This window comes from Podarcis filfolensis (assembly GCF_964270895.1).
Source record: "Podarcis filfolensis genome assembly, chromosome: 11".
Taxonomy (NCBI): domain Eukaryota; kingdom Metazoa; phylum Chordata; class Lepidosauria; order Squamata; family Lacertidae; genus Podarcis; species Podarcis filfolensis.
The window spans coordinates 85,180-112,235 of NC_139613.1; the positions used below are offsets into that span (position 1 = coordinate 85,180).

The 27,056-nt window shown below is 53.1% G+C and overlaps 1 protein-coding gene and 1 long non-coding RNA gene across 5 annotated transcripts; one reads left to right on the forward strand and one right to left on the reverse strand.

Moving 5' to 3' along the window:
• Positions 1-125: 125 nt before the first annotated feature.
• On the forward strand, positions 126-26,752 carry CA9 (carbonic anhydrase 9). 2 transcript variants are annotated; one of them, XM_083575426.1, is made up of 14 exons: positions 126-302; positions 5,902-5,943; positions 6,714-6,884; positions 17,943-18,088; positions 19,348-19,440; positions 19,617-19,683; positions 20,151-20,308; positions 20,593-20,734; positions 23,106-23,186; positions 23,444-23,509; positions 24,356-24,379; positions 24,536-24,571; positions 24,885-24,978; positions 25,350-26,752. In XM_083575426.1, the coding sequence occupies exons 1-14, from the start codon at positions 182-184 to the stop codon at positions 25,417-25,419; spliced, it is 1,311 nt and encodes a 436-aa protein (XP_083431552.1). In that variant the 5' UTR covers positions 126-181; the 3' UTR covers positions 25,420-26,752. The 2 variants fall into 2 exon arrangements, with proteins under 2 accessions (XP_083431552.1, XP_083431553.1); XM_083575427.1 differs by lacking the exon at positions 24,356-24,379 and having other exon boundaries at positions 131-302.
• On the reverse strand, positions 3,660-8,225 carry LOC310744319. 3 transcript variants are annotated; one of them, XR_014539520.1, is made up of 3 exons: positions 7,939-8,225; positions 5,813-5,910; positions 3,660-3,785 (listed from the first exon to the last, which is right to left on the reverse strand). It is a non-coding gene; the product is annotated as an uncharacterized lncRNA (long non-coding RNA). The 3 variants fall into 3 exon arrangements; XR_014539521.1 differs by having other exon boundaries at positions 6,898-8,225; XR_014539522.1 differs by lacking the exon at positions 7,939-8,225 and adding an exon at positions 6,156-6,717.
• Positions 26,753-27,056: the final 304 nt, after the last annotated feature.

A 27,056-nucleotide genomic window follows, 5' to 3' on the forward strand; every position in this document is an offset into this window, starting at 1 on the left:
AGCCGGGAGATAGTCCCCCAGAGCCAGGAGCCAGGAGGGGGCGCTTTCAGCCCGCAGGGCTCCCCGGAGGAGGCAGCGACAGATCCTGGCTATAAAAGGGCGCGCCCGCCCCGTCGGCCGTCCTGAGCGCCTGCCGGTCCCACTCGGCCAGGCGTGGAGGGAGCCGCGTGCAGCGAGGACGATGCGCGCCCGGGACTGGCGAGGGCTGCCCCGCAGCCGCCTCCTCCTGCTGGCCGCCCTGCTCGCCTGGGCCGCCGCCGATGCCCACGAAGAGGACGCGGAGGGGCCCCACTCGGAGGCAGGTGGGTCAACAGTGCGGCTGAAGCCCCCAGATCCGCCCCCATCCCCGTGTAGACATGGTAGAGCCGCCGATCTTCCAAGGGACCCACAAGGGAGGCCCCGCCCCCGGGGGCAAGTGCATCTCCCCCCGGGATGGAGGGCGCGTGGAGAAGGGAGAGCCGCTCCGCCGGGGACCGCCACGCGTGCCGCTGCTGCTCTGGTGCCGTCCTCCGGCTCCAACCTCGCCTTTACTCCCGGGGCCGGAGCCGGAGGTCGCCCCAGGAGGGGCCGAGAATCCCGACGCGACCTGCAGGCGCCGGCGGAAGAGGATGCCTCTGAACATGCTCAGAGTGCCCTTCGCTCTCTGCTCCCTCCCAGCCGATTCGACTTATCAGCGGGAAAGGAAAGTGCCTTCCAGGACTCCATCCTTCTCTCGCTTTATCACCTAGGTGCCAGCGGCCCCCACGCCGCACCCAGAGCAGCGCAGCAACGCGGCGGGCCAGGAGTGAACAAAAGGGGGCGAGGGGAGGCGCGGGTGCTGGTCTGTTTCGCTGGCTTGGCTTGCGGGGTCCGGAGGATCCTGATCGGGAGAGAATCTCGGTGGGAGTCCCCCCCTTGGGGTCCTGGTAGTCCCGCTCCAGCTGTGGAGGCGCCCCGACGCGCCTCTCCGCCGGGAAGCTTCCTCGCCTCCCCCCCTCCCGAGGCATCTCCCCCCATTCCCGCCTTCTCCGACGGGCCCCCGGCCTGAGGCCTCTGCGAACAATGGCTGGGGGAGAGAGGGGGGAGGTGGTCTAGTTTGGGGAGCCGGATAGGCAAAGACTGGCCCACGTCCCCCCGGCAGCCCCTCCCTTTCCCGCGGGGCTTTCTGGGCTTTCTGCTTGTGCCATCCTCAAGTCAAGGAACAAAGTTAGTGGGGCCACGGGGGAGGGGCCCTTTGGCGGCGCGGCGCCCCCTCCCCGCCCGGCGCTGCTGCCCCCGAGGCTTCTTTCTCTCGAGCCCCGGACAAGAGGCAGCCGGGCTGTGCCGAGGCTCCCGAGGAGCTCGACTGAAAAGTTCTCGACTTCTTTTTCCTTGGAGGCTAGAGCTGTTTTATGTATGGATTAGCTGCTACATTTTGATGGCCGTTTTGGGGCAATCCTGTATGAGGAAATTGACCTTGAAGGAAGATCTGAACGCAGAACCTGAATACTCTGCCCAGGTCTGGTTGTTCCACCTCCAGCCGCGTACAGGGAGCCGGGGAGGGGAGCAGGCGGGCTCAGTCAGGGGCCCGATCCCACAGCCATTTCCCAGCCTTCCCGCAGCAGTTTGTGCCCAAGATCCTCCTGGCCTGAATGTCCTGGGGGCTGGGGCGAGGGGGGCGCAGCTTATGGCAGGCATGCGCTTGCAGTACTCTCCTCCCGCTGCTTTTAAATAAAAACTGGGTCGATGTGAGCTCCCTGGAAAGGGGGGGGCATGCAGAGCCTTCAGGTAATGCAAAATACAAGAGAGCTTCAGGTTCAGTCAATTTATTGTTGGTTAATCAACTAAAGGTTTAATTGCCGACTGAAATCTTCTCCCCATCCCACTTCATTGGCGCGGCAGCGACTGACGGGTCCACCGACATACAGTGAGTCAACCTCGAGGGGAGGGGGAGGCCTTTCCCATCTCCACCCCAGGGATCAGGAAGCCTGATCCTGTGGCTTTCAGGGGAAAACCGCAGTGGCATTTTCTTCCAGCAACTGGAGCTGGTGGGGCTTGGGTAAGTAAGTGTTGCTACAGTAAGTGTTGAGGAGAAAGCTCTCAAGAAGGCTGGATGGGCTCCTACCCGAGGTCCACAAATGGGAGGAAATCCTTAGGCTTCCTCTCAGGCAGAGCTCTGGGAGGTGAAACACTGGAGCTCCTGGGGGTGCTGCTTCTGCCCCTCCCCAGCTCCTGCTGCTTCAGTCACTTGGTCTGATTATGATACTCCCAACCCCCTTTTCTAAGCCTCAACACTGGGAGTTCCTCTGTCCTCCCCTGCAGCCTGCTCCTTATGGTGGGACCCTGGTGCTAAGGGGGCGGACCGCAGCTGCTTGTCTTGTGAGGAGCTGAGCAGCATCCTTGACGCTGTTGCTCTTGCCTAGCTCAAAGGCCATTCCATTTCAGGTGAGGCCACTGCTCTCCCCACTGAATCATCTTTTTAAACGAAGCAGCAAAGCGTTGGGAGAATTGCCTTAATCAGTGCAGAAGGAGGAGGTGGAATGATGGAGTCCAGGCAGAGGAAATGGGGGCTGAGCAAGGACGAGAAATGGGAGGTGGGAGTCTTTGGGGTGGAATCGCCAGAGACCACTCTGGCTCTTGCAAATGGTCTCTGCCCCCTACTGGGCAAGCCACCTCTATCTCTTCCACCTCTCCTTGGTCACCTGGTGGGAAAGGCTGAGCCCATGTTCTGGGCAGAGCATAAGGAAGGGGATTTAGTGCCTCTCTTGCTCTGAGCTTTTGGGGAGTGCCCAAAACAGCAAAGTCTCCCCAGAAAGTGAAACTGAACAAAACTACATTATGCTACCGTTTCTGCACAAACCTTTTGCTTTTGTTTCCTGCATTTAGCCCAAGATATCCCAGACCTCCCACAATCCACCTTGTACCTAACTTACTCATGTTAGCAGTAAATGGCCTCTCTGGTTGGTATGGGAGGAAGCAGACTGCATCTTTCGCATTACTTGGGGCAGTTCCAGGAGGCCTTGGGGTGCACTGGCAGCTTCACCCTAGAACCTGTGGTGGGCCTCGTGGTGGCTTAAGGCCTGCTGAGCAAGGCTTAAAGAGGCACCTGCAGTCCACTCTTGGAACCACTGAAAGACACCAGCCCCCGTCTCCTTAGCAGGCTCAGCCACATCCATGTGGGGCTTGTGGGAAGAGAGACACTGGCCACCTGAGGGGCCTGGCATGTGTGTACACCCTTGGGGTGGGTGGGCAGGGAGGAAGCACATTACAGTCTGTGCCACCAGCACGGGGGCGGGGGAGAGGGGGGAACTTGCAGGAATCTGGCCCACTCCCAGCCCTCAGGCACATGAACTCCTGGCCCAGGTTGCCAGGAGGGGATTATTATGTGTGGCATAAGTTGTTCTGAGCGGAAAAACGTTTTTCAGGAAATTTCATTAATTACATCTCAGGGTGTTCCATTTTCTTCCGCATTAGCTGTGCTTAATTTATATATGGAAGAAACTGAACAGTTAAAAAGCAAAGAGCTTGTAACATGTCTTTTACCAGCAGCACATACAGCCATAGCCAGAAACTGGAAAACTTAAATTCTCCAGATATGAACCAGTGAGATAACATAGTTTGGCAAACAGCCTTACTGGGGAATCACTATCACACAAATTAAGTGTCATGTGGACAAAACAAAAAGCACCTGACAATTTCCATGAAATCTGGCATTATTTTATTGTATATACAAATAATGAAGCAAGGGTCTGGGAAGAACCTCCAGTTCAGGGTGCAGTTGGCTTGCATAGACCAGAGGTGTTTGTTTGTTGCCCACCAGCCATATCCTGTAACACAGGAAGTAAAGAAGTTAATGATATAGTGTATTATAATTTGTTTGGTATTATGGCAGCCCTGTATCTGGATGTCTTTAATGTTTGTTGTTTATTATATTTTTATATGTGTTGGAAGCTGCCCAGAGTGGCTGGGGAAATTATTACTACTACTGCTACACCATAAGAGAGAGAGAGAGGACGAGCTCTTAGATCCTAATGACTTTTATTTATTTAGCTTTTGTATGCCTGAGAAACTTGCTTTTTCTCTTTTTGTATTGGTTACTGTTTTGAAATTCATTAAGACCGATTTGGTGGGGGAAGTTGTTCTGAGCAGGAGGTTGCAGAGGAAGCACTCCAGCAAAGTCGCTGCCAAGGAGGGGGGCTGAAGGCCCACCTGGCCCACCCGTCCTTTTTAGGTGTCGATTTTATTAGAGCTTTCATCTTTTGACAGTAAAATGGTTCAGTCCCTTCTGCCACTGGAGCCTCCGCTCATCCCCCAACCCCATCATCTTTTTGCAATAATATTTTCATTTCTGCTTTGGAGTCTTTGGCACATTCTAGTGCTCAGCTTTGCTTAATCCTCCCTCCTTCTAGAGGAAATGCCTCAGGTGGTTTCAGTGCCACCTCCCAGATGATGTTATTGTTCCTTCTTACATCCCCAAGTCTGAATGCAGGTGGGGGAAAGGTCAGAGTAGGGTGGTTAGGAGTCCAATGAATAGGGCTTGGAGGGACTCTCTACTTGAGACCCCAGAGACCCAGTGCTGCCAGTCAATGTGGACAACACTGGCCTAGATGGACCCAAGGATGTGACGCAGTATAAGGCAGCCTCCTGTGCTGTGTGCAGGAGGTTTCAATAGGGACAGTCCAGGGTGTTTTGCTTCCAGGGGCAGCTGCTTCCATCTGCCTAAGGTTAGGGCTACCCTCTGTCCCAGGTCCAGTCCCCCATGTCATCTCCAGGTAGGAATGGGAAAGAGCCACCTGCTAGTCAGTGGAGGCAATGCTGAGCTGGGGGGTGCAGGGAATAGAAGGCAGTTTTCTCTGCAACAGAGGGCACACCTGTTGATCAGAACAGACTCTCAAAACTGGGCAACTGTGTTCAAGTCTTGTACCTGGCCTTCCTCTTGGTTTCTAAGGGTTTGATATGTGGGGAACATGTGGGTCAAGGGCGAGTAGGGTGTATGTGGAGCTCCAGGAGCAGCAGATTTCCAAAGGGCAAAAGATGGAGTTGCAGATAGTGCAGAGCCAAGAGCGGGGTCTTCCCTGCTTGATCTGGGAGTGGGCACAGCCCAGAGTTTTCTTTGCAGTCATGCAGGAGATTAGGAAGGAACCGCCATCTAAACAGAGGGCCCTGAGCTAAGAACTGAAAGTGCTTATTGGGACAAGTGCCCCAAACAGCCTCATGGGAGGGGGCCCCAGTGCCTGAGTGCTTGCCCAGAAGCCCTCCAGGGGAAATCTCAGCTCAGTCATGGACCCGAGGGGAATTTTCGCAAGAATCTCTCCCTCCCATTGTTCCTTCAGCAGGACAAGAATAATCCTGTTGGACTACTTTACAGGGTTGTAAGAGTTACTGAGAGGATGTCTCTGAAAAACTTTCAGCATGAGAAAAGAGCCATAAAAGGCTCCCATATATTCTTCCACTTGCCTCTCCTGCCATACATTGACTCCAAGTTCTTCCACCATCGTGAGGCTGCCTGGCTGGCTATGGGGACTTGGCCTCCCCATCACCATAGAAACCGAGCCAGGTGTGGAGTGCACCTGAGCAGGGGAGGGGGAAGGGCAGGCAGGGAGGGAGGAGCAGCCACTCCCCTCTCTTCTCTGGACCACCTGGCCTCCCTTTGGAGGCAAGCAGGATTATACCTGGTCTAGGTAGGTAGGTAGCTTGTTTGATAGCCAAGCGGCCTTACCAGGTAGGGACTGGTAGGCTCCTGGCACTCTCCCACCTCTGCCATGCAGTGGGGTTGCATGGGATGGGAGTAGAGAACCCTTTCCCAGGATAATGCCTGACCCAGTAATATCCCCTTCCTCCACCAGAGGCTCACCAGGAGGATGGGAGCCGATAAAGCAGCTGTTGAGCCTTGCTGGAGAACCTTCAGACTTCCTGATCCCTGGCTTTCCTTTCTCTTTCCAGGTCTTCCTCCTGGCCATGGAAACAGTCACTGGAGCTATGCAGGTAAAGGCTGGTGGTGAAGCCTGCCCCCTCCCTCTCTCCTCTAGGCTTCTGGCCAGAAAACAGACGCTGTGGGGCTTAATGATTAGCCAGCTCCCTGCTCCCTCCCTCTCACGCAGAGCCAGCTGCCCTGCTCTCCCTGGGCCTGATCAGCACCACCCCAAGGCCTGCATGGGTGGGTCTGGGTCTGGCTAAATGAGAGTGGGGGCAAAGACCTCTTGCCAGTCAGGCCTGTTGGTCCCCCAGCTCAGTCGGGCACAGCGGTGGACGTGGAGTCCTCTGCAGCCGCAGAACAGGTGCCACCATCTCCCATGAGGCTGGGCCCCCAGGGCCTCCCTCCGTGGCTCTGGCGCTCCTTGGCCCCCTCCTCCCCCAGCAGGAAGCTCAGGTGCCTCTGCTGGCACTTTGCCCTGTGGGAACCGGCTGCTTCTGAGATTCAGCCGGTTTGCCTTGGGGAGGAGAGCAACCTTGGCACGTGCCCTTGAAGGCCTGGCTCAGCGCGGAGGTGTGTGGGGCCCCGCTGGGGGGGGGGGAGTGATAGCAGGGAAGCAGGCGCCAGGAAGCCACTTTGCAACAAGGGCAAGACAAGAGAAGTTGAGCCTCTTGCCTCTCATCTCTGGGGTCCTTGATGGCCTCTTAGTTTATCCCCCAACAACATCAGGATGAGAGTGAAGGGCTTGTTCAAGGTCAACCTCATCAACCCCCAAGATGGGCCACAAGCAGCTAGAAGGAAAAACCCCTCCCCTCCCCTGATGCCTGCCCTCCTCTTTCAGACAAGGCAGAGTGGGCCTCTGATTTCCCCCACTGCGGGGGCCACATGCAGTCCCCCATCAACATTGAGACAGGGGCCGCCCTCTTCAGTCCCCAGCTGGAGCCCATCCTGCTGCCTGACTACAACCTGCCTCCCAGGGAGATGCTCCGCCTCCAGAACAATGGACACACAGGTGAGACCCCTACCTGCCCATGCCCAGCCACACCCAGGAAGCACCAGTGGGCAGGGAGGCGTTGGCACATCAACCGTTTGGGATTTTCATGAGGCTGGCAGGGGGTACCCCCACAGGTTGGCACAGCTTCCAATTATGGCGAAGTCCAGGCAGCCTTTGGCAGGTGGAGCTGCTTCTCTGTTGATGTTCCAGTTCTGCATTGTTATGGCTCCCCTCCCCCGGCCAGGGGGAAGCCCCCCAGGGGACTTCATATCTGAACCTAGATTCAAACCTGTGGCTGTCATGCTGCACTCCAACCCTTCTTGTTATTCAATGGTTTATTCACTTAAAATGTTTCTCAACATTTACAAAAGGATCAACAACACACACAAAAAGAAGAAACTTCCATTTTCTCCCCATCCCCCACTTTCCCAAGATAAAAAAACCAATAAAGATATTCAGCCAAGCAATTAAAACATTTTCCACAGCTCAGCAACCCACAGTCTGAGCCAGAGAGCATTTCTCAAGGACAGGCTGGTCATAAGAGAAACTTCAACGCCTCCCCAAAGGTGAACGGGCGGCTGAGTCTGCTTCAGATCCACCAGCAGGGAGTTCCAAAGGCATGGGAGCCACCACAGGGAAGGTCCTCTCTCTCATGGACATCAACAGCACTGAGCTAGGAGTTGGGCGCATGCAGAGGGCTTCAGCCCATGGGCAGGCTGATAGTGTGTGCTGCAGGCAGTCCATTAGATAACTTGGGCCCAAACGGTTTACAGCTTTAAAGGCTAAAGCCATCACTTTAAATTGGGCCCAGAAATGCACCAGAAGGCAGGACAGAGCCAGGACAGCAGAAGGGGTTACAGTAGCTGACCACTTCTCTTCCTTGTCAAAGATCTAGTCAGAGGTGGACTTTGGTCTTTCAAATTTCAGCAGCCCCCAAAGCAAGGCCAAAATTTGGGGAGCCCCCATCTTTCACCAGCCATTCTGCTTAATTCACTATGTCATAGCTGTGTGTTAACAGAGAAATCTGAGGGCTCCCTTGGACAAAAAAAACAAGGACACCAGCCAGGAATACCAGAGCAAAACAGCAGCCAGTAGGCTTGGTCTTGATTGAAGACTGTCGCAACAGGACTCCCACCTGCCACAAGGTGGAACAAGATGGAAGCCCCAAACAAAAGAAGACCCCAACTTTTATTAGCTGCTAATCCCCCATGCTACACCCCTAAGACTACATCATAACTACATCATGACTACATCATTGACGCATCACAAAGAGGAGGGGTTGAGGTAGGAGTTGTGGTGGTAACCTGAGTGTCTTGTCACCTGTCCAGTTCCTCCTTTCCCCCTCCCCATGATTACATTCCTGAGGACAAAGAGGAGTTCACTGTTTCCTGCCCTAAGGGAATAATAATAATAATAATAATAATAATAATAATAACAACAACAATTTATACCCCACCCATCTGGCTGGGTTTCCCCAGCCACTCTGGGTGGCTTCCAAAAAAACACTAAAATACAATAACCTATTAAACATTAAAAGTTTCCCTAAACAGGGCTGCCTTCAGATGTCTTCTAAAAGTTTGGTAGTTATTTTTCTCTTTGACATCTGGCGGGAGGGCGTTCCACAGGGCGGGCGGCACTACCGAGAAGACCCTCTTCCTGGTTCCCTGTAACTTGGCTACTCGTAGCGAGAAAACCGCCCGAAGGCCCTCGGTGCTGGACCTCAGTGTCCGGGCAGAACGATTGAAGTGGAGAGGCTCCTTCAGGTATACTGGACCGAGGCCGTTGGTCACTGTCCTTTGTTTCAGTCCGTACTGAATCTACTTCCATATGCAGGTCCTTTGTGAGTGTAATGATCTTCTGTCTAGGACCATCAAGGTTGGCATGCCAACTGGGTAGGGCTCGCTGCGGGCTTGGAGAATTATGGCTGCCTTGTGTCAAGTCTCCCCTCTTTGATAGTCCTTCCTTCATGGTGTAAAATAAAAGTGGAACGGTACAGATCTGATGTATGGCTGATTTGTGTGAGTGTGTGTGTGTCGTGTTTGTACAAACTGAATGTTTGGGGGGGTTTCCTGCAACATGTGACACCCCCTTAGTTCGGCACCCAGTGCGGGAAAATTGGTGGCACTGCCCTAAAACCACCTCTGCTCTAGTGGCTACATTTGGGACCAGCTGAAGTTTCCAAACTGCCTTTCAGAGCAACCCCATGCAGAGCACATTGCAGTAGTTAAGCCTGGATGTGACTCCGGTGTAGGTCACAGTTTCTAGGTCAGACCTTTCCAGGTGGGCTGAAGCTGATGCACAGTGCTTCTTCACCTGTCAGTCAAGCTGCATGTGGGATATAGAAAAGGCAGGATCTAGCCCAGAGCTGTTCCCCTGCACCAGCTAAGGATACCAACAGCCTTCCTGGGATAAGGAGGTGGGGGAAAGAGGCAGAACCAAATGTCATACTGAGGATGCTGCACCACAAACCTTGGGATGACAGCCTCCCAGCAGTTCATGTAGAGGTTGAAAAGCATAGATGTGGACCCCTCAGCTAGGGGGCATGGGGCAGAGCAAATGCCTCCTCCCAGGCTCCATCATTCTGAAAAGGCTCGTCCTGAAAGGCTGGGACCTATGAAGCCAAATCCCAGTCCAGACAGCTGACCAGAAAGTTGCTGTGATTGAGGGTATCGAACCCACTAAGAGGTGAAGGAGAGACAACAGGAGTGCCCCTTGTCCCCCCCTTCATCCTTTGCCATAAGTCGTCCATCAGGACCAGCAAAGTGTTTTCATAGCATAACGAGGCCTGAGCTGGAATGGATCCAAATAATCAGCATCATGCGAGGCCACCTGGAACTGAGAGACCTTCAGCCCTTGCGCCAAAATGACACATTTGAGAGCAGATGGTGGCTTTTGATACTTCTGGTGTGTCTCAGGGAGGTGGGATACTGTGCTTCAGTGATTCCACTCTTTCTCCTGGGTCCGTTTCCATGGTAGTCATGGGAGGCTACAGTTCAGTGCCATGTGAGTTGCCCTGTGGTGTCCCAAAGGGTTCCATCTTGTTCCCTGTGGACTTTAACATCTATATAAAGCTTCTGGGAGAGTCAGAGTGGAGATGACACCCAGCTCTATCTCTCTGCTCCATCTGAATCAGGAGAGGCAGCTGAGGTTTTAGAGCAGGGCCTGGAGGCAGAGAAGGGCTAATAAACTAAAGCTGAATCCGGAAATGACCCGTGTTATGTGTCCTGGGTTCTCACATCTGAGAGGTGGGGAGGCAGCCTGCCCTAGACAGGGAAGGAGCAGGCTTGCAGCTTGGTGGGACTCCTGAATTCAACAGCATCCCAGAGGCTAAAGCCTTGATGTCTCCTGCCATCTTGCCCCTTCTTGTGCTGCTAGTTTCAAGGGTGTCTGGCTGACTGGTCGGCAGGCAGAAGAAGGAGCAGGTGGTATGAGCAGGACGGTGCTCCCAATGTAAGGAAATCCCTCTGGCTGTCTTGTGCTTTCGCCCTTCTACCCACCTTCCTCCAGCCCTCTTCTCCACCTCCTCTTTTTTGCTGGGGCAAGCAGAATTATTCTTGTAACCTCCGCACAGAAGAAAGGACTTTTGGAGCTCTCCAAGGATCAGCTCCCCCCATTTGCAAAGTCTTCCTCTGTTCAAAGTGAGTCATATGGGGGAGGGAGAATGAGGCCTCCCCCCCTCATTGCTCTCCCATAGGCAGCAGGGAACCTCTTGAACTCTGGGGGCTGCCTGTGCACTCTGGAGTCCTGGATTTCATCCCCCCCCCCCCCCCGAGCTCTAAAATGCGTGAAGAGCCAACAGGATCCACGGAGTCTCTCTGCTCAAAGTGGCTTGACCCTCTGCCTCTTGGAGGACAACCAGGAAGGCGAGGGAGGGTGTTGGGCAAGCAGGTTCATCCCCACCTTCCTCCTCTGCATGATTAATATCTCAAGGGCAAACCCAGCTTTGAATGGGGCTCTCGTGTTTTACTGCAGATACTCAGATGACTGATAATACCTTTTTGCAAAAGCAGCAGTGGGGGGAGGGAGGTTGAGGCTCCTTAGAAACTAGTGAATGCATAGAAGCAGAAATACATTTTTGTGGAATCAAGCCTCTAGCTGCACCTGATAGACTCCAACCTTCAAAAGCTTCTTCTGTTGTGTATCTGTTTGCCTGAGGAGCCTAAAGACTCAGTGCCAGCAAAGCGTCTTTAATGCTCGTCCAGTAGGCAATAGAGAAAGTGAGCCCAAGGAGGGGGCAGGCAGGTCTCACTGGGGCTGAATTGCCCCAAAGGCCTCCCCCCAGTACTCTGGCCGTCCTGGCGATGCCCTGAACACAGACTATCCTGCCTCACCAGGCTGTTGTGAAGACAAGGAAGAGAGGGCTGGCTGGGCACTTTCTGCAAGGCGCTTCTCGGATGTAGGATGACTGTAGGGCTGGAATAGCTGCCATTTGAGGAGAAACATAAACAGCCCATGCTCCAGGAAGTGGAGAGGGCAGGATACCTGAGCTCATGAATCATTTCTCTTCTTTTATAATACGAAAGTGTAAAGGAAGCTCAGTGAGAGGAATCGGCTGCAGGTGTAAAGCCAGTCAGGGGGCGGTGGCCGCTTTTCCACACCCAAAAAGGTCACGGAAAATAAAAGAGAGGCAAAATGATTACAGTGGATGCAGCAACCGCACAAAGGGCCTTTTGACGACTCAAGGGGCATTGTGGGAGAAAGCAGGACTGAGCATGTGCAGAAAGCGGGGGGTGGGGGTGGGGAGAGGAACAAATGCCTCAGGAAGAGCAAAAGTGTTTTTGCAAGTTGGTGGAGGGAGCCTGGAGTAAGTCTCTTTTGTCAGATCACGAGGGGACGTCTGCTGGAACCCAGGCAGAAACCCTGTCTGTGGGTCCTGGTGGAGTGCCAGGAAGGGCAACAGTGGGGGGTGGAGCTGAAGGTCCCAGTGGGCAGAGCTGACTCCTAGTCTGGTCGTCTCATCCTCCCCCTCGCAAAGACCACTGAGCTGCAGTCCTTTACGTGGCAGGAGGAAGCGCCATTGAGCTCAATGGGATTGATGTCTAATTCATGTACAGTGGTACCTCGGGTTAAGAACTTAATTCATTCTGGAGGTCCATTCTTAACCTGAAACTGTTCTTAACCTGAAGCACCACTTTAGCTAATGGGGCCTCCTGCTGCCGCCACGCGATTTCTGTTCTCATCCTGAAGTAAAGTTCTTAACCGAGGTACTATTTCTGGGTTAGCGGAGTCTGTAACCTGAAGCGTCTGAAACCCGAAGTACCACTGTATTTAGGCAGCCTCTAGACCCCCTTGCACAGACCACCGTGCCATTTACAATAAAGCAACTAAATAAGGCCACACAAAACATTTTCTATGAATTTATAACAGAAGCGTTGTTTGTGAGTGAGTGAGTGTGTGTGTGTGTGTGTGTGTGTGTGTGTCGTGTTTCTACAAACTGAATGATTGGGCGGGGGGGGGGGTGTTCCTGCAACAGAGACACGCTTGGAATGGAGTCTGGGCACGGCAGTGCAGACCCCAAGAAAGACATGAGAGAGAGCAGAAAGTCAGTTGTTATGGTTGGGGAGGATTGGTGAGGAAGACTAGGCTCAAGGTGTGGGCTGGGGGGAGGCAGTGCCCCAGTTCCCCATAGCAAAAAACATCTTCTGGCATTGCTTGGAGGTCATCCTCTGAGCGTGCACACGACATTGTCATCAGTATACTGGAGCTCTATGGCGGAAGTTACAGTAACCTTACAGTAGCCTTACTCAGCCTGCTCAGATTAAAGAGCTTTCCATCTGTTCGATATATGATTTCTACACCAGAGGGGAGTTTCCCTTCAACGATGTGTAGGATCATGGCAATGGGAATAATAGAGTTGGGGTGATAACACATCCTTGTTTAACGCCTGATCCCACTGTGAATGGTTGACTTTGAGAGGCATTCTTATCCGTGATTGTGCCATCATATTATCTTGGAGGAGCCAAAGGATGTTCACAATTTATATGGTTAGCTGATTTTCAGAAGGAAAGTCCACAGGGCAGTATGATTTACAATGCCGAAGGCCTTAGTCAGGTCAATAAACGCCATATACAGGGGTTGGTTTTGCTCTCTGCATTTTTCTTGAAGCTGTCGAGCAGTGAAAATCATATCCACTGTCCCCCTAGAAGGTTGAAAACCTTTTTGGGATTCAGGAAGGGTAGCCTCAGATATAGTTAGGAGACGGTTTGCTAAGATCCTTGCAAGAATTTTGCCGACCGCAGCTAATAGAGAGATGCCACAATAATTTGAAGACTTTGACAAGTATCTTCTGTCTTTGTTGTTTTTCATTTGGTTAATACCTGTACACAACTCTCCCAGATTTGGAGATACTGCATATTGGAGATATTATGTACAGCATCACTGTGTTGTAACCTCAGCAAAGCTTTTGTCCTAGATCGGGCACCCCCAACCTGTGGCCCTCCAGATGTTTTGGCCTACAACTCCCATGATCCCTAGCTAACAGGACTAGTGGGCAGGGATGGTGGGAATTGTAGTCCAAAACATCTGGAGGGCCGGAGGTTGGGGATGCCTGTCCTAGATCCATTTGTTCTCTCAAAGCGGGAGTTTTTCCAGTGAGGGTGTTGGAAGGATTGTTTAGCCTGGCTCAGAAAAAGAGGCCTTGTGCAGACCAGAGTTTACTGTGTCAATTAATACATTCACACAATTTGCCTGCGCAGTTTCCTGGTGATTCTACGGGCAAATCTGAGGGGTCTAAATGGTGGGGGGAGGAATGCACCAGATAAGGCACTGCTCTCTACCTCCCTGCCCTGTGTCTGCTGGCTTGGGTGCAGAAGATCAAAGTTGCTCCTCATAGGCAGATTCAAATCTGGGGGGGGGTGGCCAGAGAGAGCGGATGAGCAGCTCAGTAATGCTCAAATGTGGACAAGCCCTTAGCAACAAGGTGCTTCCTCTGTGAATGGGCAAATGCCTCTCGCGTGCCTACTGGGGATAGAGGGTGCCAGGCTCTGCCTGCTCCCCTAGCCGGGCTGTGTTCTGGTTAGGCAAGAGTCAAAGTCCCTTCAAGCCTATTGTGCTGGTTGTTGGGCGAGGGCAGGGTAAGAGCAGCCTCTTTTCTTTGCCAGACCTTTTCACTCTGGCTCACTGAAGCCAGCGGTGGCGCGGGAAGTGGATCCCTGCCCTTCTGGGTGTGATCTGCTAAGGACAAGCACCTGCTGCCAGCTGAGCTCCCTGCTTCTTGGCTACTCTTGCGTTTGGGAAGATGTGGGCACCTCCTTTCTTGGCAGGGGGTGGGGTGGGGGGAACAAACTGATAAGGAGCTGGGACTCTCTCCAGCAGATGTGGCAGCCAAGGCAATTTGATCCCTGGACAAATTGGGCAAGTTTTCCATTGCCAGGTTGCTCTGGCCTTAGAAAGACCACTTGCTGATCTTGGCCCGTCTTGCTCAGAAAGCCCTGCCCACTCTCCCTGGCATATGCTCTCGGCCATCTCTAGGGATGGGACCAGGGTCACTGCCACTGCCACATGAAGTCACTGGAGGGGAGACGCTCTGAATTATAACGGGGGGGGGGGGGAGATCCATAGTACAGTGGTACCTCTAGTTATGAAATTAATTCGTTCTGGAGGTCTGTTCTTAACCTGAAACTGTTCTTAACTAGAGGAGTGCTTTCACTAATGGGGCCTCTTGCTGACGCTGTGCAGCTGGCACATGATTTCCGTTCTCATCCTGGGGCAAAGTTCTAAACTCGAGGTAACTCTTCCAGGTTAGTGGAGTTTGTAACCTGAAGCATTTGTAACTCGAGGTACCACTGTACTGTACTGTAGATGGCTCTACTGCTGAGTTATGCCATCTTTCTGCTCATGATCTCCTTTCACAATGTGCTGTGCAGCAAAGCAGGTTTCCTCTCTGCCTATTTTTTGAGTGGATTAGAGCCCAGCAAAGTCTGAAAAGAGTCTACTCTGGGTCAGTTTGGTTTGGATGGAGGAATGCAAAGTTTTTGCCTTCAGCACATTTGACTGATGCAAATATGAGGCAGATTGCAAAGTTGAGCAAAGCTGAGCAAATGCACAGGTGCCCTTGCAAAGCGATTGCATAGGCAGGGAGTAGAGGCGAATCTGGAAACTCCTGTGGGCTGCAGACTGAGCAGGGCTCCATAGTGACAAGAGCCTGTTGTAAAAGAAAGAAAAAGGAAGGAAGGAAGGAAGGAAGGAAGGAAGGAAGGAAGGAAGGAAGGAAGGAAGGAAGGAAGGAAGGAACAACCATGATTGTTCAGGCAAGTGAAAAGGGCACACATCTTCTTGCACTTGGCCTGGACAGATCTTGCTCCGTCTTGCTCTTGGCCAGTAGTCGAGTTTCCTTCCTTCCTTGCTGAAGCTGTGCCTTTGCCCTCAGGCCCTCCTTCACTTATTTCTATTCTGAGAAGTCTCTTGATCTTCTCCTCCCTTCAGTTGGGCTTCCATGGACTGAGAGGGGCAGGGATGGATGCCTAGGGACCAGGAGGGCTGGGAGGGGATGTTCCTCCTCCTTGTGGCTGCCCAATTCCATGGGAGCTCTTTGAGGCTACAGAATTTTCTCCTGGAGATGTAAAACCCCAAAATCAGAGGGACAGAGTGAGAGAAATATCTTAAGTTTGAAGACAGCTGGAGAGTCCATTTCTGCATACTCTCTGAATCATAGTTGCTACTTGCAAGTACATACCCTCATTCTGATAAAAAGCACTACAGTGGTACCTCGGGTTACAGACGCTTCAGGTTACAGACACGTCAGGTTACAGACTCTGTTAACCCAGAAATAGTACCTTGAGCTAAGAACTTTACTTCAGGATGAGAACAGAAATTGCGCGGCGGCAGTGGGAGGCCCCTTTAGCTAAAGTGGTACCTCAGATTAAGTTTCAGGTTAAGAACGGAACTCCAGAACGAATTAAGTTCTTAACCCAAGGTACCACTGTAGAAGGAAGTTTAAATTGCCACAGATTTACACACGTCAATGAAAAAATCAGAACCAACAGCCCCCCCCCCTTCTTACTATGCTGGAGTGTGGAATGCCTGATTCTTCTTCCTCTTCTTCCTCTTCTTCCTCTTCTTCCTCTTCTTCCTCTTCTTCCTCTTCTTCCTCTTCTTCTTCTTCTTTTATTTTGTTTTATTTTCTACCTTATCTTAATTAACCACAATAGGCCACAAACATGTATCACAGAACTGGGTTTTTTCCATCCCCAGGTCATGGATTTTATTTTTATTTTATTTTTTATGGGGAGGGATATTTTAGTATATGCAGTGATTTTAAATAAGTTGTATTGTTTACTTAGGGTTCTTACATTGCCTGAATTGGATGATTACTTTTTTGGGGGGGTTGATCACTCATATGAAAGTCTGCTATCTTTTCCCACCAGTTTAAGGTGGGATAATCTTGCATTGTACAAAAATCTGCATGACATGTGAGTTGGTATTTGTATGCTTTTATTTGAAAATTAAGAGACCCGCCATTTAGGCTAAGGTCCTCAGGGGCCCCTCTGAGTCCCAGAGGCACCTGCCACAGACCCAGCCGCCAGCTCCTCTTACTGGAGAGAGAGGCAGCCCGCTGAGAAGGAGACAGTGCAAGGAGCTCTGCTACGCAGCCCAGAGAGTCTTTGCCGGAAGGTCTTGCCTCTACCACAAATGCAGCAGCTGTAGCTCTCAAGAAGAGGCAGGAGAAGGGGTCTCCCGCCAAGTTTCCCACCCCAGAAACCGGTGCCTCTTTCTATCAATTTGGCAAAGAAGTCAAAGTATCCAAATGAGATGGGGAATGTTTAATCTCACCCCATCCCTTGGATGCAAAGGTCTGTGTGGGGTCAGGGGTGTGGAATTAGGCTGGCTGCAGACCCTCACCCAGTGGCGGGCGGGGGGCACCTGGGAATACATTTGCCATTGCAATGCCACCTGCAGACTCCTGTCCCCGGATGCCTCAGATTTGTTCCAGCGTGCGAGTGCCAGCACTTCTGCCCAAACTGTGCCGGCTGTCGGAAGGGGGTCTCCTCCTCTGACTGACTTCCCTGTGCAGTGCAAGCAGCGGCCTGCAGAGAAGACAGAAAAGCTGATGGAACTCACTGTGTGCCCCCCACCCATTTTCCTTACAACTTTTGCCCAGAGTAATGGCCGCCCACCCAAGGGGGGGTGGGATTCATGGAAGAGAAACCTACTGATGTCTACTAGACATGAGGACTGTGCTCTGCCTGCGCTGCCAGAGGAGTCAGTGCCTCTGAATGCCAATGGCTGGGGGGAGAGTGGCTGAACTTGCACTCAGGTCCTGCTTGTTTCTAGGCTTCCCTTTGGTGAGAAGACAATGTGGACGAGGTGCCCAGCAGGCACTTAAGAGCATAAGAAGAGCCCTGCTTGTTGTTGTTTAGTCGTTTAGTCGTGTCCGACTCTTCGTGACCCCATGGACCAGAGCACGCCAGACGCTCCTGTCTTCCACTGCCTCCCGCAGTTTGGTCAAACTCATGCTGGTAGCTTCAAGAACACTGTCCAACCATCTCGTCCTCTGTCGTCCCGTTCTCCTTGTGCCCTCCATCTTTCCCAACATCAGGGTCTTTTCCAGGGAGTCTTCTCTTCTCCTGAGGTGGCCAAAGTCTTGGAGCCTCAGCTTCAGGATCTGTCCTTCCAGTGAGCACTCAGGGCTGATTTCCTTAAGAATGGAGAGGTTTGATCTTCTTGCAGTCCATGGGACTCTCAAGAGTCTCCTCCAGCACCAGAATTCAAAAGAATCAATTCTTTGGCGATCAGCCTTCTTTATGGTCCAGCTCTCACTTCCATACATCACTACTGGGAAAACCAGAGCTTTTACTATACGGACTTTTGTTGGCAAGGTGATGTCAGAGCCCTGCTAGATCAGGCCCAATAGGACCCATCCATTCCAGCATCCTGCTCTCCCCTTCACCAGCCAGAAGCAGGAGCTGAGCACCAGAGCCCTCTGCCCTCAGGCGCCTTGTGAGTTTTGCCTGAGAGGTGCCCTTGGTGCAAAGGATGCCAAGGAGGGAAGCTCTGTCTCCAGTGTGCAAAGAAGGAGAGGGAAGCAGCAGCCTCTCATCTTGAGTGTCTCTCCCTTTACCCCCCCCCCCCCCGCAGTGGTCCTCGACCTGCCCAGGAATTTGACCCTCACCGGCGGGGGATTCCCACAGCCATACCAGGCTGCCCAGCTGCACTTGCACTGGGGGTCTGCCCTGAAGCCCGGCTCTGAGCACACAGTGGATGGGCACCGCTATGCTGGGGAGGTAAGTCCCACTGGCCCTTGCCCGGCTCCCGCCTGCTTCTGGCCTCTTGCTTGGCTGCTTTGAGAGGGTCTCATGCAGAAAGGTGGCTTATGAGTAGTTGGAATAAATAAAAACTCTGACAGCCCCCAAAAAGAATCCCCAGTCCTCCTGATCCACAGACCTGACAGGAGGGGGTGCTGGTGATTGCATCAGCAGTGTCAGGGAAGGGCTTGGCAGTGGAGGGGGCAGCACAGCTGGATTTATGACATTTACAGCCCCCCCCCCAAAAAAAATACCTCAGAGGGAAGCTCACCAGTCCAGTTTAATCCATAACAATGAGGGCAGTATCGCAATCGAATAGTATAAAAATATTTTATGATGTCATATAATAATGACCATGATGACAGTACAAATAATAATATCAGGTAAGCACAGGTATTTATTTTTTAAAAATAGCAGCCATTAATTTCACTTTTGAATTTATAGGTAATATAATAATAATAATAATAATAATAATAATAATAATAATAATATTTTTTAAATTTATACCCCGCCCTTCCTGGTTCAGAAACTGGGCTCAGGGCAGCTAACAACAAATTTAAAACACTGAATTTTATTGTTATTCGTGTTTTTATACTGTTATTTTATGCTGCTGTATTACAATTCAAAGTTCAGAAATCAATTTGGGGGAAATCCATCCAATAAGCATTAGATAATCCCCAGGGCTAGCTGGCTGAATTGGTCCTACTTGGGCCAGCGAGGAGGCCAGGGGAGAATTAGCTGTGTGGTCTCAGAGTAGGTAATCTTCATAAAAGGGGAGGGGGAGGGAAGAGAAGGGAAATAAAAGATCAGGCTGAATTCAAATTAAAGGCCAGGTGGAATAGTTCTGTCTTACAGGCCCAACGGAAGAAGGTTAAATCCTGCAGGGCCCTAGTCTCCTGGGACAGAGCATTCCACCAGGTCAGAGCCATAGATGATTTTGTGTAGACTTTCCAGCTGAAAACTTGCTGAATTCAGCTAATGATCCATTGAATCTGGCATTCTTTGCCCCAAAGCTGCCAGCTAGATGCCTCTGCATCTTAGGAAGAAATCCTGAAAGTAGGATGGCCATCCCTGGAGGAATATAGGAAAATAAAGCTACCAATATCATAATGCCATTCTATAAACATACTGTATGAAGTGAAACACTTGGAGTATACTGCCTGACTTCTTGAGCTGCTGGAGAAGGTCCAGATGGGACTTTTGAGGGACTCATGGCTCTTCTCTCTTTCTGCTTCCAGATTCATGTGGTTTATTACAGCTCCCACTTTGACACCATCCAGGAGGCGCTGGTCGAGCCCGGAGGCTTGGCTGTGCTGGCTGCATTTCTGCAGGTGACGGTGGCAGGAAGAGGGGGCAAATGAAGCCGTGCAAGGGGTCTGAGCAGCTCCTCCTGTGCTCTGGGGCAGTGGGAGGGGGCTGCGTTGGAGGCGTCCACCAGCACCAGCTCATGAGAGGTGCAAACGCCCCCACTCAGAGCTCTCAAGAGCCCTTTCCACTGCCATTCCAGGTTGGGTCGGAGGAAAACGAGCCATATCAGCACATCCTTGAACATCTGAATGATGTCCATGAGGAAGGTAAGAGCAAGGGGTGCTGCAAGGAGCCCATGGGCAGAAGATGCTCATCCAGCCTGTCAGCTCTTGCTGGGCTCCTTTTGCTTTGCCTCGTCTAGGGAAATCAAGATTCCTGCAAGACTCTGTGGGTGCAGAGTGGGTGCTGGGCCATGGGGAGTCAGGGCTGCCTCTCCCTGGGCTCCAGCCCCTTTGAGCAGGGGTTCTGCTTTGCATTTGCACTTTTTTGAGGGGCGCACCTCGTGATGTTTTGGGACCTGAGATATTTTGGGGCTGGAGCAACTCCCCTAGGAGGAGAGGCCACAATGTTTAGGGTCTGTCCATTTAGGAAAAAGGCCCATGAGGTGTGTTAGATTGTGCATTGTGTTTTGTCACACACACACTTGTTACTGGAACTCTCTGGGGCCGTCTAACAAAGCGGATGTTCTGGGTCCCTTCGCTATGGACCACCCTGCCCTCCTTTCCTTTCCCAGGAGAAGAAACCTGGATTCCTGCCTTTGATGTAGCCAAGCTCCTTCCTGACGACCTCAGTCGCTACTTCCGCTATAATGGCTCACTGACCACTCCACCTTGTTACCAGACGGTGAACTGGACGATCTTTAACCAGACAATTCGGCTGTCCCCAGATCAGGTCTGTCTGGGTGGAGGAACATGCAGAGGGGTTGTCTTGTAGGAAGACGGTTCCCTGCATGTTGCCTTGCTCCTCCATCACAGTGTGTGGTCTGGTGATCCAGCTGGGATTCCTGCATTGCAGGAAGTTGGACTAGATGACCCTGGGGAGTGCTTCCAACCCTACAATTCTATGCTTCTGTGATATGCGGGACTCCCCTCTACAGTAGGTCTGCCTTTGGATCCTTGGGAGTGTTGTTTTCTGTCGGATGTTTCATCTCAACGACCTGTGCCTTCTCATTTCAGATCTCTGTGCTGGAGGACACCCTTCATGGAGATGAGGACGAGCTGATCCAGGACAACTTCCGCTTGCCTCAGAGTCTGCAGGGCCGGAGTGTCCTGGCCAGCTTCCTGATGCTCCACAGCCCAGAAGGGGCTCAACCGCCTGGTAAGGGAGCCTGTTGTTGGGCTTAGCTGAGAGTTCTGCCTCAGGACAGTCACACCTCCAACCCTGTAGAACAGCAACAAGGCAGCCTGTGGCTCCCTAGAGGGTCTTGGGGCGCAACTCTCATGATTTATGGGCTGGATGGCCGCTGGTTCTCCATCCCCTCTGAAGGAGGGCCAGGGACCAGGGCAGGTGGAGAGCCTCCCCAGAAACACCTCTGCCACCACAGAGTCCGGCCACTTCTCTCTTTGGATGTTTCATCCCCTGATGCTCACCAGTATTTATATCTCTCCTTTAGTCTTTGTTTCTAGTAGCTCCCTGCCCTGACCTCTTTCCTTCTCCTCCTTGTTCTGCTACTTTGTCTTCCCTGTACCGGGAGCAGCTGTATTGCAGGGGATTGGACTAATTGACCCTTGGGGTTCCTTCCAACTCTACCGTTCTGTGATTCTCAGAGTTTTGAGCAGCCTCTCTCGCCCACTGATTTCTGCCTTGGTCTCGTTCTGGATCAGAGGATCAGTCCCTCCATTCAAGGTGATCTTGAGCAGCCTTGTCTCTTGTGTACTGAGGTCCATGACTCTGGGACAGACACAGCCCTTTCTTCTCTCTTCTCCCTCCCTTGGTCCTTGGCTACTTCCTAGCCTCCTCTGTCCCACCCATAAAAACACACACAGTCTGACCCTGATTCCTCGGGCCGTGGGACAATCTTGTTATCAGGCAAGGCTGTTGATCTGGCCTCCCTCCCAGGGCCGCCACTTCCCCTCCTTCCTGGTCTCCCTGAATGGGCTGTTGCGTCACAGGAAGGTTCCCCCTCCCAAGCCAAGGTGTGCCTCACCTGGCGGCTGGGCCTGGCTGGGGGGGGGCAGGTGGAGTCCTTTGGAGGAAGAGATAGGATTGTTTGCCAGGCAGTTGCTCAGCAGCCACAGGAGAGTTTTGGGCTCCGCCGTCTCCACCTGGCATGGACGTCACTTGAGGGCATCTGTGGCTTTGCTGGGGAGATACCAGACGGAGCCTGAATCTTCGGTGCCAGGGAGGACCTTACTGCCACTGAACAGGTGAAAGGGCTCTTAACACCGGTCTTAAAAGACCTACATTGGCTCCCAGTACGTTTCCGAGCACAATTCAAAGTGTTGGTGCTGACCTTTAAAGCCCTAAATGGCCTCGGCCCAGTATACCTAAAGGAGTGTCTCCACCCCCATCGTTCTGCCCGGACACGGAGATCCAGCGCCGAGGGCCTTCTGGCGGTTCCCTCACTGCGAGAAGCCAAGTTACAGGGAACCAGGCAGAGGGCCTTCTCGGTAGTGGCGCCCTCCCTGTGGAACGCCCTCCCACCAGATGTCAAAGAGAACAACAACTATCAGACTTTTAGAAGACATCTGAAGGCAGCCCTATTTAGGGAAGCTTTTAATGTTTGATGTATTAGAGGATTTTAATATTTTTTTGGAAGCCGCCCAGAGTGGCTGGGGAAGCCCAGCCAGATGGGCGGGGTACAAATAATAAATAATTATTATTATTATTATTATTATTATTATTATTATTATTATTATTATATTAGACAGCAGCACCAAGCTTGGGTAGGAAACCTTTGATGGAGCTGAGCAAAGCCCAGGACCATTCCTTTGCCTGCCTGCCCTTCCAGAGCCACCAATCCCAGGAAAGCTGTGCAGAACAATGGCCCCCTCCCAAAGACAACCATTGATATGCATGGCACTTGGTACCTATGGGGGCAGTTTCAGGCAACCTGAATGGTTGGATGATGGTTAGCTCAGTTGGTGAGAGCCTGGCGCTAGTAAAAGCAAGGTTGCAAGTTCTTTGAGTCCTGCCTTGCAGAGGGTTAGACTAGATGACCCTTGTGGTCCCGTCCAACTCTGCAATTCTATGCATCTATGATTCAGACCGTTATGGGGAAACCAAAGTGTCTGTCATGGGTTGTGCGTTGCTGTTGCAAGTTCTGCTCAGGGAGAGCAGTACCCTCCCCTACTTTCCCCACCAAATGACAAATCCAGCCACGCTCCCTGGAGGTGCAGCTGTGGCAACTCCCTCGCACTCCTCTTGGAGGCTGTGAAGTTGGGCCACAGGGCTGTAGATTCCCTGGGATGAGGTGGTTGCCCCAGGGACATAGGAAGCAGAGGGTCACAGGCTCAGACCCCTGGACCATCATGCTCCGAGAGCAGCAGTGGCTCTCCAGATTTCAGGAATGACTCTCTGCCAGCCCTTTCTGTAAATGCCACCAATCAAGACTGAACCTGGGCCATGGCCCTCCCCTGGCCCAAGGGGTCTCGTTATGGGGCTCCGTCTATGCCTGCTGCCTTGAGTGAACACAAGGACCAAAAGCGCAAAACAAACACTGACCAGCTCCTTGTGCTCGATCCTGCAGGTGAGGGGGGATCTCCAAGGGCCCCGGATCCTTATGGTCCTGCAGAGGAAGGCGGGGGCGACAGTGCAGGATCTGCAGCAGGTAAGGCCTTGGGCTGCCCCCAAAATGAGGGGGGGCCTGGCGGGGAGGTCTGCCTGGCAGCTCTGCTTCTGGGCTTCCTCTGGGGCGGAGGCCAGAGGAGGAGACATACCTCTGCCTTGATACTCCAGTTGGCAGGCTCAGCAGGCATTTCCCCTTGGGCTGCCTCTTCTGAGGGCAGAAGCAGCTGTGGGTGAGAAAGGGCAGCCCTGGGGGCTTCCCCTGGAGGGGCAGGTCTGACGCTCTTGGCCTCCTTGCAGGCGGAGGGCAGCCCCACACCCCAGATGGTGCCTCAGGGAGAGACCCTGAACCAGCCTCTGGAGAAGGTATGGCTCTCTGGCTGGTGGCTGTGCTGCCCCTTCCTCTCTCACCAGGCTCCTTTCCTTCTCTGCTCCCTCCCCAAATCCCTGCTCTTCATGCCGGGTTGGCCACTGCCGCCGCCTCCCTGATGCTTGTCTGGGCTCTCCTTTGGCTGTGGCGCCCAGGGAGCTAAAATCTGGGCTGAGCTGCAACCTATAGGCTGTGGGCCTGATGTGGGGCCGGGTGTTGTGTTACATAACCCCCTCCCCTGCTGCCTCCCTTTTTCTCTTGCTCCTATTCTTTGGGGAACAGTCAAACCATTCCTCTTCCTGCCAAAGAAGATGTGTATGAACCCCTCTAAAGTTCTGCCACTGCCTCAGCACCACCCAGAGTTTTTTTTGGGGGGGGGAGTGGGGTCCTTGTGAAGCTCCCTCTGTGGCTACACAGTTGCTGTGGCTTTTGTGTGGTTGCTGCTGGGAAATCTTCCATGGTGGGCACATGTGAAAATTGGGAGGGGAGGAATTCACGTCTTCTCTCTTCCCCCCACCAATAAATATCAATCAATCAATCAATCAATCAATCAAAGCTCTACCTATTTTTTTGCACCAGGCTCCTCCCTCCCTTTTTACCTGGGCATTTGGCTCTGAAACTTAAGGGTTTTAAAAGTGCTGTTATGCCATTTCGTGTGGCAGGTGACGCCTTTCACTGGCGCTTTTGGGGTTTTTACTGTTCTGCAGGCTTGTTCTTGTTGGTTTTGGTGTCTAGACTCTGCCGTAAGCTTTTTTGAGACACTTTTGTGAGCAAAGCGCCTAATAAATATAAAAGAAAACAACCACAGCTCCTCCTACAATTCACTGTCTTGTGTGTTTTAGGTCAGAGTCCAGCCACAAGTTCAGGTAAGAGCAGAACTAGGGGCTTGTGTCTCCCCTCCTCCATCTTCACACACACACACCCCAACCTGAGACATTGATCACTGGTTAGTAGCTCGGGAGAGGAGCCCCCCAGCTGCCCCTCCCTGGCGCCTGACTCCCATTTTTCTGCTTTGCTTCCAGGTGCTGACCAGCAGGTGGGCTCCTCCCTTCAGACAGGTATGTGCCCCATCCCTTGCTCCACCTGGGCACTATAGCTTGTGACCTCACTGCCTTCTTGCTGGGGGGTCTGGGGCAAGAGCTCTTCTCCACCAGTTTCCCTGCAGGCTTTGTGGTTCACACTGCCATCCTTTATGTGCGGGTCACGGCTCCCCTCATGCAAGCCTGGAAGGTGCCTCAGAAGGGCTCCCCCCCACCAGCCCAGTTTCTCCAGCCAGACAGGGCAAGACCTCCCTCACGCCCCTCACACCGCTCAAGGCCTCCCTTGGCTACCTTCCCCAGGACAAACCAACAGGTTGCTCTCTTTCCACAGGGGACGTGTTGGCCGCCATATTTGCAGCTCTCTTTGGCATCACTGCTCTGGCCTTCTTCCTCTATGTCCGGAAGCACCAGGCCCAGAACAGCAGGTAAGAGGGGAGGGGCATTGCAAGCCCCTGGAGCTGAAGGCACAAAGCCCAGCAGAGGCTCCTTCAGGGCAGCTCCTGGATCTGGGGCTTCTGCCTAGGACCCCCTTCTGGGAGGGGTGCCACGAGAGCCCACGTGGCTGGGGGGGAGCCCCTGTGCCTTTCCGGTGCTCTTTCTCAGCCTCTCTCCCCTCTCCTGCTTCTCAGGGAGGGTCCCAAGAGCTGCTCCCTTTCCTGCCTCTGTCTCTGACCTGCCCCAATGGAAGCACAGTCTGAGGCACAAAGGGGTCCAGTGGAGACCTGGCTGCTGGGGAGAGGGGGAAGAACTCTGTCCTAAATGTGCCTCTACTTGCCTCCCACTCCCCCCCCTGCAGACGGGATTCTCAGCCCATCAAGTCCAGCATCATCTACACAGCAGCCACCACGGAGGAGAATGCAGCCTAGAAGGAAGCCCTGGCAGCTTCTCTCCCCCTGCCTCTCACGACTCCCTCTGCCACGTCTGAACACCTCCCTGCCCCCCCCCACAAGGAGGAGACACCCAGGCACCCAGCCCCACGGTGTCCCCACAGCCTTGGCCCTGGCACTTGCCCCCCTGACCGAGCATAAGCATGCAGGAAGGAGCCTCGGAGACCAGCACAGGGACCTTGGCAAGGGCCAAGGGCTCCTGGGGGAAGCAGTGGCAAGCCCCCTCTCCCTTTGCCCACAGTCCTGGGCAGCAGCGGCTGGATCTGGCCCACCAGAGGGGGCTCTGCTCTGCTGGGTCAGGCCCAAGGCTTCTTGAGCCCAGCCTCCTGTTGCCCCCTGTGGCTACCCAAGGGCCTTGTGCAGGACGTCCCTGGGGTGGGAGACCCTCCCTGCGGCTGCTCTCAGGAGTCCAGGTGCCTCTCCTTCCACGAGGAGCCCACAGCCAGCATGTCTTGTGGCCACAGAGGGCCCCCCACAGGTGGCTTGCTGACACTGCGTCTAGTGGGAGCGATGTCTAGCCTTGGAGAAGGAGCCCTTCCTGCTGTCCATCCTGAATATGTCAACAACTGTCTTCGTTCTGGTTGGTTCTGAATGGGAGGAAGACTGGGACCGAGTGCCGGACGAAACCCATCTCTCCATTCCCACCTTGCTAGGGAGGCAACTTGGGCCTGCTGCTCTGAGCCATTGCAGGGCAGGGCCAGGTGGGCATCCCAGCCTGGGAGACGTTCTCCGGCCGACACACAGTAGAAGTGAGCGGGGCAGAGACAGCGCGTCAGGAGGAGGCAAGCGCTAAAGATTCTGCTGTGCACAAGAAGTGCCCCTGGAGTATTTCAGCTGCAAGAGCAACAGGAGCAGCTCCCTCTCTTGCTCTCACACTCACAATCTGATTCACGGCTTCATTTCTGTTGCTTGAGGCACCTTTCTTTTTTCATCCCGAAAACGTTTTCACTGGGTTTTACTGGCAATGTTACAACCAGGAGAAATATGTACGGGGATGAGATGGAAGAGAAACGTAGCATTTCCGCATTTTCTTTTGGTCTCCTCTTCCTCTTCCCCTTTGTATGTGACGCGGTATATTTTGTTTCCCGTTTCTGTTCCTTTCCTTGCCCACCAGCACTCTGGTCTGCCTGGATGGGATGGAAGCCTGGCTGGGCGTGGACTTCGCTGCAGCAGCTGCTGGGTCGCAAAGACAGAGCATTTGTTGTGAACCGAGACCCTCTTGCACCCCACCCCCTTTTGACAAGAACCCACAATGGAACCAGGCCTTTATTGTGCCAGTTCTTTTTTGCATTACAAAAAGGTTTGAAGCACATGCTCCCATCTCTGCCCACTTTTTAAAAGAGAGTCACAGATGGGCTGGGTTGGAAGGGACCCCTGGGGTCATCCAGTCCAACCCCCTGCAGTGCAGGAATCAAAGCTCAAGCATCCCTGATGTGAAGGACAACCCACCCTCTTCCCGGGGAGCCCCCTCCCTTGTTCAGTTCTGGGGGAAGCCTCCCCACCCCACCTGAAAGAGCAGGTCTTCAGGGAGACCCCAAAGGGCCTGGCTTTGGGGAGAGGGGGAGGCCTCAGAGCTAGCCCGGCCTGCTTCTGCCCCCAGAGGCTCAAGCTCTGCT